This window comes from Canis lupus, chromosome 21 (assembly GCF_048164855.1).
Source record: "Canis lupus baileyi chromosome 21, mCanLup2.hap1, whole genome shotgun sequence".
Taxonomy (NCBI): Eukaryota; Metazoa; Chordata; class Mammalia; order Carnivora; family Canidae; genus Canis; species Canis lupus.
Window position 1 is genome coordinate 54,662,241 of NC_132858.1, and position 14,089 is coordinate 54,676,329.

A 14,089-nucleotide genomic window follows, 5' to 3' on the forward strand; every position below is an offset into this window, starting at 1 on the left:
AGAGCACGGGACTTTTAGAAACTGCCAAAGGGATCCTGTTCCTGGAGAAATGCGTGGGTTCCGATGACTGTGCACGCTTTCACCAGGGAGTCACAGAGCCTCCAAGGCTTTTGGTTTTGACTGAAAATATGACTAATTGATTGGCAACGGGATTGGGGCTCTTTGGTCTCTGCACCTGCAATCCTGATCTTTAGCTCCCCCAATTTCACACTAACATTTAAAATATAGTGTGACTTTCAGGGGCACCTGGGTGACTCGGTTAGTTAAGCATCTACTTTCTACTCAGGTCATGATCCTGGGGTCCTGGGACCGAGTCCCGCATTGTCCCTGCTCCCCTGTTCACGCTCTCTCTCAAATAAATAAAATCTTTATATTATATAAAACATATATATATAGATTTATTTATATACAGATATATTCTATCATCTATCTATCTATCTATCTATCTATCATCTATCATCTATCATCTATGTTAGTGTGATTTCTAAATCTATGGCACTCATCAGGAACAGAAGTGAAGTGCCCAAGAGCAGCGGTTCGGCGGGAATGATCAAATGCACGCAGGAAAACTCAGGAGCAGCCCTGGGGAGGGTGGGGGTGCCCAGGCGGTGCCCAGGTGGCTGGGGACAGTCAGCCTCTTCTGGGTCCTCTGCACCTGCTACGGGCTCCCCGCATCTTGCTGCATCCCTCCTGGAATCTGGTGCCGTCCTCCCGGAAGCCACCAGGCACCCTCACTGCCATCCCACAAAGGGGGCACCCCCTCCGGGTCAGCCTCCCCAGGGTGGAACGCCCCCTTTGAGCCCATGGAGTGGATGCACCACTGAGTCACAGCGCGCAGGGACTGGGGAAGGCACGTGGACCCCAAAGGTTCCGTGTCAGAAGATGTGCTGAGAATAATCATTCCTGTGATGAACCCCGACATGGAGTCTCTCATCCCACCATGGGCTCCTGGAGTTGCGATTTGGAAGCTGGCCCTCACCCACTGGCCGCCTCTGGGGCTCCAGGATGAGCCTCCAGCGTGTGCCACCGAGAGCAGGGAGGCCTGCGAGGGATTCGTGCCAGCGACGCTTTCCCTCCGGATTCCTCCCAGTTCTACCTACGGGGCGCATGAGGACATGCGTGCAAGGCTCACGCAGACACGCTCCTCGCTCCCCAGCCCACTGGTCCCTCCCAGGGCCCCCCTGCCCCGAGGCTGGGCGCACTTCTCCCGGGTAGGGGCAGACAGCCTTGCGGTCGGGGGCTGCGCTCGCCCAGCCGTGCGGGCCCGGGGTCAGGCGGCGGAGCCCACTCTCCCGGGTGCCCCGTCCCTTCAGTGCGGGCAACACGCTCCCAGTTTGCTCAGCTACGGAGGCCGGACGCTCCCCCAGGAGATGCTGCAGGTCAAGGGCTGCCCTTGAGAGTGTCCCTGGGGAACAGGTGACAGGGCCTGATGGGAAGCGCCCGGCCTCTGTGTTTCAGCAGAGCCTCACCTTGTGCAGATGGGACGTCCTACCCGCGGCCTAGTTACCCCCCTCGGCCCTGCGAGGCGCGGAGCCCGCGCTGCCTGGCTCTCCCTCCACGGGGCAGGTGAGCCTCCCGGCGCCGCCCGGCCGTGGCCTCAGCATCAGCTCTGCAGGACCAGGACCGCGACAGCAGCTGCTGTGGTCAGCCACTGCCTCCTGTGCCCCCACGACCGTGGACTTAGGCAGCGGGTGCTGGAGAGCGTGGGGCGCACTGATGGTCGCCCCCCACCTCCACCTGCCTCAAATCCACATTCTGAAGCCGAAGGCCGAGACTCAGCAGCCCAAGCCCGGCGCCGCTGTGCTCAGGGGGCTCCGGCGTGCAGCAAGCTCATCCGATGCTGGATGCTTGTGAGGGCTTGGTCTCCCCGAGGCCCACCCACCTCCGCTGGCCAGGAGCGGTCTGCAGCAGGTGGCGGCGCCACAGGAGCCCGGACGTCACAGGATGGGACAAAGGATTTGTTGCATTTATTTGTTCTATCTCTACAGAAGAAGCAGTTCAAGATGTGTACAAAAGGATCCTCTATTCCTCCAGGGGTACCCCCCTCGTTCACAGCTAAACAGAAATAATTTAACATCATCAGAGAGGCGGATGGGAAATACAAGTGCGTTTTCTCATTTACAATCCTGTACACGTATTTTCCAGAATGGCAGACAAAGACCTAAAGCTGCACCAGATACGAGCAAATTGTACCTTGACAATCCCCACAGACAACATTGTAAAAAAGTGTATTAGAAAGTATTTGAAACAATATTGCATATTAATCTCTGGTTACATCTGTTCACAGTGAATGCGACCATAGACCATACCGACAGGTGGATGTGCTTCTTTCTTCTCACGGCTGTACATCTTAAATAGATCTGATTTTGGTTCATTTTAAAATTAAAAACGAAAACAAAAACAGGACACTGGACTGAATGAAAGCTATCTGGAGTTGAAGTAGAGCTGACCTTCCTTATTGCTGAAACTCCAGAAGTGCAGGCAGCTACAGAGAAACACATTTGCTTCATGATTTGTCTATGCAAGTCCATCTGATCCCCGCTTCCGTTTCGGTCGGAACACGACACTATAAGGGCTACATGGTCCTCAAAGCAATGCAAGAAAAAAAACCCCACAAAAATAAAAAGAAATCCCCCGCCCCCCCAAAACAAACAAACAAACAAACTCACATCTCCGTTAACAGTAGCTTCCTTTTGCAACGACGATTCTGAGATTTCTTTACCTGGTGGATTCTCAACTGGAAGTGGAACGTGCTGGTCTCCGAGCTGACTGGTGCTGCTGGGTCAGCCCTTTGGCGACAAGGGAGTGAGTGAATGGTGGCGCGCGTCTGCTGAGCGACTCTTCCAGTAGGACAGACCGTGCTCTCGGGGGCACGTCGCAGAGGAGACCTGGGTGAGGGGCAGGTGCGCGGGCCTTGCGTCGGGGGATGCTCCGGGACGGCCCCGCAGGGGCGGAGGGCCACCGATTTCTTGTCGTGGTGGACACGTGCCCCCGCTCCTCGCAGCCCTCCAGTCTCTGGTGTTCGTTTTAAATTCGAGTTCACGACGCCTGGGCGCAGCGGCTCCCAAGACACACGTTCTCGGACCACCGCACAGACCGCAGTACAAAGAGGGTGAGGTCACGCGGACGCGCGCTTTAACCGGCTAGGGGACAAACGTCAACAGCTTTTGGTCCAGAACGGGACTCCCTTCGGACGGAATGTAAGCACTCCTTGCCTTTCCGTGGGGCCCTGCCTTACACAGTCATCTCAAAGCAAATTGGGCACTACAATATAAAACCACAAGGAAAGGCGAGTACATAGATGGTCGCAAAGGCCATGGGGGCAGCGTGTTCGGGAAGACCGTCCGTGGCTGCTATTTACAGTTGTGGGCAGGCTTCGCGTGAAGCCTCGGGGCGGCTCCTTTCAACCAACCAGCTCTGTGAGGTGCACGGCCGAGGGCAGGTGGGTGCAGGTGCCGGCCCACGGGACATCGAGGGGCCCGGCTGCGGGCGCGATCCCACGGATGGACGGATGGACCGTGGCCTCCTGTGTGACCGGCTGCACAGCCCAGGGGTCCTCAGGGTCCGCAGGGGTCTCCACTCGACTCCACCATCCACGTGCCAGGGTCCCACACACCATGATCTGGTTCGTTTGCAGCTTCAATGCTCCACACGGTTCCGTGAGCAAAAGAACCCGCCGCTCAAGAACGGCAGGTGTGGACTCTACCCTTGCAACGCAACTCGCTCGCACGTGGAAAGAGTTGCTTCTGGAGAATGAAAGGGACCCATTCATTTATAGGACTTGCGGTGGACACGGAGGCACCAGGGGTCAGGGCGGGACTCCTGGCGGGGACAACCTTCCAGGGCTTCTTTCCTCTGGAAGGCTTCCCGGGCCTTCCACCTGGTTCAGATGTCGAGCAGCGGTTCTTGACTTGGGATGATTTGCTCCGTGGGGACGTTTGGTGACATCTGGAGAGATTTTTAGGCGCCGAATGAAGGTGCTACTGGCATCTACTGGGCCGGGACCAGGGATGATGCTACATCTCCTGCAGTGCACAAGGGAATCCCTCACCCCAGAGGAATATCCAGCCCCAAAGGTCAAGAGCACCGTGACCAAGAAACCCAGATTTAGAGTAGGTGCGGGGGTACTCATGGGCACTTTTTCTTCTGGGTTTTTGTTTGTTTTTACGTTCACCTTGGTTCAGTTTTGGCAAAGACATGTAAACATTTGAAATTGTATGCTCTTACCTGCCTGGGTGGATGGCATTATTACGTTTAATAGTGGGATGAACCCTGAGGTCTACCCCTCCCAGGTGGGGGCTGGAGACACCAAACACCTTGGCGGGGCTCCCGATGGCATGGCTGAGGAAAGTTCTACCCCCGGCACCCGCCTTTTTCTCTTTCTTATCTGACCTTGCCTGCAGGGTACACGGTCGCTCTGCACGTTCCAGGCTCCCAGAGAGAAAGGATGCTCTAGGTGGGCACATGGGGGCAGCTCTGTCCTTCCAGGAGAGTTTCAGACTTTTTTTTCCTTTTTTTTTTTTTTTTTTTTTTTTTTTGCAGATTTTATTTATTTATTCATGAGCGACACACAGAGAGAGGCAGAGACACAGGCAGAGTGAGAAGCAGGCTCCCTGCGGGGAGCCCGATGTGGGACTCGATCCCGGGACCTGGGATCACGACCTGAGCTGAAGGCAGACACTCAACCACTGAGGCACCAGGTGCCCCGGTGTCAGACTCTTTCAACATTTAGTTCCTAACAGGTAGGCTCTCGGCAGGTTAGCCATATCTCCTGGGCTTCACTTGTCATAGCTCCTTGCTCTGAAAATGAACGATCATCCTACGTCCTTCTTTTAGGGATTTTAAAACAAGAATAATGTAGAAGGAGGGCGGGAAGAGAAATTCACCAGTCAACAAGCAATGATGTCGTGGAAATGGGGTCTGGCCTGGGACTGGAGGGGAAAACCGGCTTCTGGCTGTGGGTGGAACCAGCCGGGGAAGGAAGGAGCGTGGAATCTGGAGTAGAGCTTGGTTTCTGAGGGGTTCAAAGGAATGAAGGTCCACGTTCCAGGATAGATGTTAAAAATGTAGTGCTAGACTCTGGGCCACGAGAGGCACGGGCCTGAGGGCAGAGGGCAGAGGGCTCCAGATTGGCCCCCCGGATTGTGGCGTCCGGGCCCTTCCCCTCCCAGCAGGCCGTAGGAGGCTGAGCGACCTCCCCACTCCCTTTGCTGGGTGAGCGCCTGTGCCTTTGTCCCAACCGCGTATTTTTGTACAGGTTGTGACTTATAACAATATCTTTTAAAAACTGCGGCCTTGCAGACCTAGATGCCTGCGGCCAGAGGCTGCGGCCTGGGTTTCTCGGCCCTGCTGTGTTGGGGGCGCCCGCCAGGTCTGCTCACCCGCGGCACCCGACCCGGGGCTGTGCTCACTGCCTCTGGGGCCTTGGAAACCACATCAGTGCGTGGATGCTTACTTAGCACAGAGACCAGCTCGTTCCTTCCCAGGCTTTGGCCTGTTTTTACAAAACTTTCTCTGAAAATGAGCAATTCTTTGAAGGATGGGACTTCTAGGAAGCAACAGGCGGGGGCGCTTTCGGCTAGCAGTCTATGAGCACATCTAGTAAGATAGCCGTTTGGGGGAGAGGGTACTCCAAATGTAACCCTGCATCTAACAATAAAAACTCCTCTTTTTCAAAAGCAAATCAAACCCCAGCCAACCAACCGACTTAAAAATACAAAACTAAATGAAAAACCACCTAGGGATCAAAGCACAACGTTCTGGTCCAGTCCGGGCTGCTGGCGGGATGAGGGGCCCCGGCCCGTGTGCTTCTCTCCGGGCGGCACCCACGGGCAGAGCGGGGCTTAGCTCATGTGGAAGCGGTGCTCACCCCGCGTGATGTGGGACGAGAACTCGTACCTGTCCTGGCTGTGGTAGCCGCACATGTTGCACTCGAAAGGATCACGGAAGCCGTGACAGCCCATGTGGATGGTGTACATGACGTGGTCCAGGAAGAGCACCCTGCAGTGTTCGCACTTGTAAACCTTCATGGGCTCCCCGCTCGTGCCGATCACCCGGAAGGCGTCCTGGTTGCTCTCGGAGGCCGCCCGCAGCACGTCGTAGGCCGGGTGCTCCTCCTTGATGGACAGGCCGTTGCGGGCGTGGGGGTTGATGTGGTTGGTCAGGTAGATGAGGCTGCTCCGCTGCTCCTCATTATTGCTCTCCGTGTCCGTCGAGTCTTGGCAGCTGTTGCTCGGGGACGCCTCCCGCTCGGAGGACACCGACTTGGCCTTGGAGAGCAGAAGCAGGTTCTCCACGGCGCTGTCCTGGGCCGAGTGGTTGGACCGCGGGGGCCCCTCCGCATGGGGCTTGTGCAGCTGGTACATGGGGCTGATGACCGGGACCACCTCCGAGCTGCCCGGGGGCGTCTGCACCAGCGGGCGCAGGGACTCGGCCCCCAGGTAGCTGATGGCATTGTTGATGGCTTGGTCCATCACGTGGGTCTGCATCATCTCATTCTCTTTCTCGTAGCTGGCACTGCTGTCGTAGGGCATGTCCGACAGGCACTTGTCCCCTGTGGGAGGCAGGTGACAGTCAGTGAAGCCGGGTTACCTCCGTGCATGACGGCAACAGCCGAAGTCTGCACCGAGGGGGTTGTCCCGGTGCTCTGGCACACATGCCACGCCTCCCAATGGGAAGGCCGAGCTATCTCCGCCTGTGGTCACCGAGCACAGGGACCTTCCCAGAGTCTGCACTTCAACAGATTGGACCCGACAAACAAATCTGTGAACCAAAGTCAGCGCCTCTCACTATAAACAGCACAACTTACAACTAGATACTCCACCAGTACCTGTGTCTTTTACTACGGATGGTATAATCGAACATTACTATACTGGACTTAAGGTTAATAATTAAATGATGTATTTTCAATATAGCATTCTAAGCAATTTACAGTAATGTTGATTTCTCATAAATGTATTTAATTAAATAAGTATGTAATTATTCACGATAGTACATGATATGCTTATTTAAAATAGCATTACATAGGGGTGCATGTGTTAAACGTCTGACTCTTGATTTTGGCTCAGGTCATGAGCTCAGGGTCATGGGATTGAGCCCCACATAGGGCTCCACACTAGGGTCCATGCTGTGTGTGGAGCCTGCCTGAGATTCTCACTCCCTCTCCCTCTCCCACCCTGCTTGTAATCTCTCTCTCTCTCTCAAATAAATAAATACAGACATACATACATAAAATTGCATTACATGATAGAATTTTAAGTTCTTAACTTCAATACTCAGCATAAAATTTAATCAAAATATATGATCTATAATAAGATTTAACAAAAGTGGACTTTGGGCTCTTAGAGTAAAAAGATGCTCAGATGCAGTGTCCACACCCTTCCCGCTTCCCGTTACACTGGCCTTTCCATCCCTGGTGGCACCAGAGCCATGTACTACAGAGGTATGTGCAGGGAGGCTGGGGGCAAACCAAGGAACGTTAGCGGAGAAGGTGTGCCATTCATCTGATCTTTCCAAAAATTCCTGAGCATGAACGATGCTCAAGGAACCATGGCTGAGGACTCTCAGTGTGCCAGCTTCTCCTCCTCCTCAAGGAACTTCTGGTCTGAGAGCAGGGTTTGTAGGTGAGCTTGCTCCCTGGGAATGGTGAACCCTGAGAGCAGCTCTGGCAAAGCACCCGAGGCACACCCAAATTGTTTACATTTTACCCCTTACTCTGTTTCTTTTCTTCCTCTAACACATCTTCATGTAGCACTGAGTGTCTCCTGGACCAGACAGGAGGGACAGACAGGGAGCTAGTATAAAGGGCCCCCACCCTTAGTGGCACACAGCTAACAGGGGATGCAGGCATTAAAATATGGCTGTACAAATAGCCCTTCCCAGGATGAGAAGTTCTATGAAGAAAATAGAAGGCTTGTGTCATATGGGCTTCTGACCTAAGATGAGCTTCTGTCGTGAGTGGGACTTGTGTCCCACACTGGGAGCAGCCAGGGGAAAGCAAGAGAAGGAGCCTAGAGCTTTGGAGGGATGGGGTGAAGGTGACGGGGCCAGAGCCCAGATGCAGGGCTGGGCAGGGCTGCCACCCTGTCAGACGATAGGGCTAGACCAAGAAGGGGCTTTATCCAGGGAGAAAATGAGAAGCCCCTGAAGGGTTTGAGGGAAGTGCCCTTCTCGGTAACCAGCAGAAGAGCAGCTGGGAGGGGCAACGGCAAGCGAACCTAAGAGACTCTATGAAGAGTCCAGGTAATGGCTGCTGCTGAGGGTCATGGCAGTGGAGGATCCACCACCGCCCACACTGACACCTGACGTCAAGGTCTCCCACTAATTCTTAGCAACAAGAGGATAAACTACCTGGTGGTTCAAAACTTATGAACTAACCCTTCTAGAAAAATATTGCTGACCACTGATAATTGTCCAGGGATATGCCCCACCACACTATAAAGTATCTTTAGGCCTCATTCCTTGCTTGCAAAGGAGATTTATCATGAAACGGCCCAGCCTGCACTCATTCTAATCTATTGGTGGTCAGGAGGGGCACATGCACTGATAGTGAAACAGTGTGATCCTTAGATTACAGAAAAGAAACCTTTGCTAGTGGCCAGTCACTCCCTCTGCAGAAACTGAACGGAATGGATGGAATCTTGCCACGAGGTGGGTGGTAGGGAACACAGAGGTGGTGTTTCTCTCTATTAAAAGTTAAAAGAAGAAATTCGATAGCATTACTAAAGCCACACACTTTTCCTTGTTTCTGTGTTGAGGTGCCAAGTGTCTTGTTGCTCTACCCCCAGAGGAGAAGGTTTGTGCCCCTGTCCATCCCTCCTACCAAACCCTGGTAGGGATAAGATGAGACATAGACTTTAAGGCTGATTTGGATACATATCAAAGTGTTTACAGCCCCATCAAAAATGATGCTTTCCCACCTAATTATCCTGCTTCTCCTCATTGTGGTTCTCTGGTTTCCCAAGCAACCATTAAAATGGATGTAGGAAAACATCCATATACTGCAGATTACTGTGACCTACTGAAACCATCCACAGAATTTCTCTTCCCTAATACTCCACAAATGAGAAAAATAAAACCCCACACGACTCACTTTGGCAATCAACTAAACAAAAGAATGCATTCTAACAGAATAGTTAAAAAAAAAAAAGAGGGGCTAAGAAAAGACAATTCTGGCATGAGTCATACCGTGAAGGGTGACTCTTGACCCAACTTTTAAAAGCCTTAAGTATGAGGCAACAAAATCCTCAGCATTCTCCCAAATATCCTCATATGTACAGGAAACCAATTCAGATAAATGTCTTCCTCCACTTTGGATGAAAAAGCAGTGAAAACCTCTGCTAGAGAGAACCAGGTGGCATTGAACAGCTGAGCGGCAAGGTTGGCTCTTTAGACAGGAGTAAAGTCCTCTATAAGGAGAAATGGACCAAAGCTCGTCATGTCCTCCCATGGGGCTGGGAAGCCCTCTCCAACTAGGTGCAGTGATAACTGGCTTAGGGCAGCTAGCCAAATCTCAGAATGAGGGAGAGAGAGCAGCGAGAAAGGTTTTCAACAAAGACTGCACTTTGCCTCACCTGAATTCTCCTTTCCATCCTTGGCATTCTTTCAGGATTTAGAAAAGTCAATAGCTCTCACAGGGAAAAAAAATATGTCTCACATACAGTGGGAAGAATGTTGAACGTCAATCAAGCTACATCAGCCCAAGTAAAATAAGATGAAAAGAAATGTCATGGTTACTGTGAAAATACTTTCTAGCGATACGAGGGAGGAAAGGAAGTAAAACAGACCAATAAGTCCATCCTAGGAAAAGAGCTTAACTCAAGGAAGAGAGGAGATAACTCTTAATTATTTTGTGAAATGGACTCCATAAAAAAAAAATTACTAAAAGATAGCATGCTAAAACAATAGAATGAGATGAAAAAAGGAGATGTCAGGTCTCAGGAAACAAAATGAGGTCCAAAACACTTTTATTACAGGATGAATCCATGGATTTGGAAGTGGCAAGTAATAGAATATAAGCTACTAAAAATGGAATGGTTTGCAAGGAGGAAAAACAAGATAAGTGTGAATGAATGTAAAAAAGACCAAAAAAATTAACTTAAGGAAATGCTAACAGATATGGAAGACAAATAATTTAACATAAGGACAACTGGTACCCCCGACAGAGATCACAACAGATGGAACAAAAAAATGTCTCTATGAGGAAGAGAATTTCTCAGAAATAGAGAAAAGGATTCTGCAGATTAAGGTGGCAAGAAATTTTTATTCAGAATATAAAATACTAAGACATATCCTAGTGAGGCTAATTCACTTGAAGATTACAGAAGGAACCCTTCAAGCATTCAGGAAAAAATGGAAATCACCTTTCAGAAAAAAATGATCAGATTGGCCTCAGATATCTACACACAGCATTCAATAAGCAATGCCACCATGGTGTTAAGACAGAAAGGCGACAAGTAGATGTCCTTGGACACAACCACCATGGAGCTAGAACTTCATTTTGAGAAGGTGCTTGAATGTTATTAAGAGATTAATCAAAAATAGAAATACCAGTAAAAGGACTGAATCTGAGCCTTGGTTCTATTTAAATATTGAATCAACAATAAGTAGGTAGGCCTCTGGGAAAATTCGGATTTCAGAATAAAATGTGAATATTAGGAAGCAGGATGATATAAAAATAATATACACTGAACACAGGGGAATAAAATTGTGTCCTTATTTCCCAAAGCCACGAGTCAGTAGATGCTGTCTAAATGGAAACAAATGGATTAAAACACTGATTTGAAGGTCTTCATGTTTTTCATAAAGCAGTATATCTTTCTTTTTTTTTTCAGTATATCTTTCTAATCTTAATCGTTTAAAAATATCTTTCTGTGAGAAAATATTTGAAGATCAGCCACATTTCCAGTTTTATTTGGCTCTTGTTCACCTCTTAAATTTAAGACAGCTATAGAAGGGATACTTTCATTTTGAAACAGCGTCTGTAATATGATAGAATCTTTACAGAAGCATTCATTTCACACCCACCAACCCACCTGTTCATCACCCTAGCCCTGCACATACATGATATGGATAGAAAGGTATTCAGAATAATGCTCAGCTACTTTCAATATTGGCAATTTCTGGATGTGGCTTTTTGGGGGTGATTTTAAAACATTCATCTTTCCACCAAAATTCTTTATATTAACCATGTATCATTCTAATAATGAGAAAAGGTTGTGTTTTTCTTCTGGAAAAAAGAAACCATACCAAGAGAATTAGAATGGATAGCAGGAATATTAATCACTATTATTTCCCCCTATCTCCTCTTCTGTATTTAAAAAGCTTTCTCAGTTTGGCTCAGGTCATGATCTCAGGGTCCTGGGATTAAGCTCTACACCAGGCTCCTTGCTCAGTGAGGAGTCTGCTTCTCCCTCTCCCTCTGCACTCTCCCTGCTTGTGCGCTCACTCTCTCTAATAAATAAATACAATCTTAAAAACCATTAAAAGCTTTCTTAGGGTGCATTGGTAGCTCAGTGGGTACAGAGTCTGACTTGATTTTGGCTCAGGTCATGATCTCAGGTTGTGAGATGGAGCCCAGCATTGGGCTCTGTGCTCAGTGTGGAGTCTGCTTGAGATCTTCTCTCCCTCTGCCCCTCCCCCTCCCCTGCTCTCTCTCTAATAACAACAACAAGAAACAACACTTACTCCCCACAATCACCAAGCAGAGTAAGACAATGAATAGTGTTGCGATGTAACATTGTCATCCCCTTTCTGAGGGGCTTCATTGATCCTGTTGGCCTCTATCTGATTATTTCAGAGAACAGGATCTTCGATATAATGGTGAGGAATGCTGCTGGCAGCATCAATACTTACAGTCATGCCAACATGCAATGTAGAAATTTTAATCATAGGTCACATATCAATTAAGTAAGATGATAGACCATTGTGGGCAACATTCCACAGAAACATCATGTCCTCTTACATTCTTAAGGTACTTCCTTGAGTTGAGAGCAGTTGCACACCCAGTGTCCCTACTGATCTTCAGAATGGTGCTGGGAAGGATGCTGGGCAGGAGGCATCACACCCATTTCATAGATGGGGACACTGAATTCAGTGATGTGCTCAAGGTCACCAGCCAGTCAGAGCTGGAGCTAGATCTAAACCCAGGTCTCTTGAAAGAACTCTTTCAACTACATCACCACTGGCCCGCATATATGATAATGTAGGATACCAGTTGCTCTCCTACACACTTTCTGAATTTGTATAAAGGATACACTCAACATCTGGAAGTTTAGAAGGACCTAAGAGGTCTATCTCTTCCCTCTCTCCTTCCCTCCTTTCCTTCCTTTTTAAATTTTAGTGATGGAGAATGGTTGACTAAAAGGAGTGGTTGACTAAAATCCCATCACGTTGACGTGAGGACAAGCTATAGGCATTTGGGGATAGAAGAGGCATTATTACAGAAATAACTTATCAATCACCACATTCTTGGAAAAACACCCAACAGAATACACACTCCTGAGCCCTTTGTTCCAATCTCCACACTGCTGTCCTTGTCCTGCTGTTCCCATCACACTTCTCCTGTGCCTCCTCTCTCCCAGGGGACTTCTTCTAACCTTGGCTTGGCTCCATTAGAGCATCTGTTTGTTTTTGTTTTGTTTTGTTTTGTTTTTAACACAGAAGCACCTCAATCTGAAGACAGTGCCTAACTTGTGGCCCCCTCCCGAGTGGCTGCGGGACAGGTTCAGGACAGGTCGGGAGCCTCCAAAAGCTAATACGGACCTCAAAGATTCATTGACAAAGTCCTCAGCAGGACTTCTCCAATTTCCCAACCTGAAGGAGAAGTCGTGCCAGCTTCCCCAGGTCAGTGACCACTGACAATCCTTGGGTGCTAGTGGGTCTCTTTGCTCCATCTCTCCTCCTGGTTACCTGGCAATTGCCCTCTGCCTCACCCACTGCCTGCTACCCATTGCCCATTGCGCCATGGCCACCACCCACTGCACACCGCCCACTGCATACCACCCAGTGCACACTGCCTGCTGCACACCACCCACTGCATACTGCCTATGAGCACCATGTTCTCACTAGCCCCGTGTGACCTGAAATCCCATCACAACAGCCTATTCTGTGCTCAGGACCTTGTTCCTCCTCTGCTCAGGAAAGGCAGGGTCTCTCCCATTCTCACAGCCTAAGAGCTCACATTATGTGGGTGACTCTCCATAGGGCAACTCCAGCCAGTGGTTTGCAGTGTTTTAAACTGAATCCTTCTTTCCCCCAACTCTCCCACCCAAAACCTGTGACAAGCCTCTCAGACCTGATCAAAATGGAGGCATAAGTGCAAGAGGGAGGCTGCAGCCCCAAGAACTTGGCCTCTCCTTCGTCCTCTCCACTTTCTGCTGTCTCATGTGTCCTCTAGAACCCCAGGCCTCATGAACCATTAACCTCATTCTAGACCCATCCTCTCCCAACACACATTTTCCAGGCTCCCATGTGGCCTTTACCCCAGAAAACCCTTGAAGATGAGCAGATCAAAACCAGAACTATTTCCAGAAACTGGCTTTATCATTTCTGTAAATGGCATCCTCCTCTACTAGAACCACCATGAGTCACGGCTTCCATAGCTCAGTCCCTGCCCTGACCCCACGCCCATCACCAGACCTCTCTGCTCTGTTCCCTCCTCCTTCCCTGCCACCACTGGCCCTCTTCTTTCCTGATCACCTTCTGGCACCTGTAGTATTGTTTTCTATGGTGTGGCTCCCATCAAAAAGAGGCCAGGGCTTTTTCCTGCCTCCTGAGTTAAGGAGACATTTCTCACGGTGGTGTTCAAAGGCCATTGATTCTGTGGCCAGAGCTTTACTGCGACTTTATTTTCCTTGCTTCCCTGAGGCTACATGAATCAGCCTGAAACACACCCCCACTCCAGCCCCTACAATCAGCACCACCATTTCCCTGTACTTCTATGTCTGTTTAAAATCCTGTCTTTTCCTTCCACAAATAGTGTGCTGAAATCCTATTCCCCCATCAAAGTTATTATCAGCTTCATGAAGCTTTTACTAATCATTGTCTTTCCTGACCATGACCCTCCCACACGGTCCTCTCTCCTGGACAC

General features: G+C 49.8%; 1 protein-coding gene across 15 annotated transcripts in view; it reads right to left on the reverse strand.

Annotated features, from left to right (window-relative positions):
• Nucleotides 1–1,945: 1,945 nt before the first annotated feature.
• Nucleotides 1,946–14,089, reverse strand: part of IKZF1 (IKAROS family zinc finger 1) — a 91,630-nt gene continuing 79,486 nt past the window's right edge. For all 15 annotated transcript variants that reach the window (XM_072791739.1, XM_072791740.1, XM_072791733.1 and 12 more), the window contains one exon: nt 1,946–6,553. In XM_072791739.1, coding sequence (XP_072647840.1) covers nt 5,844–6,553 — 710 coding nt within the window. In that variant the 3' untranslated portion in view covers nt 1,946–5,843. The remainder of the gene's footprint in view (nt 6,554–14,089) is intronic.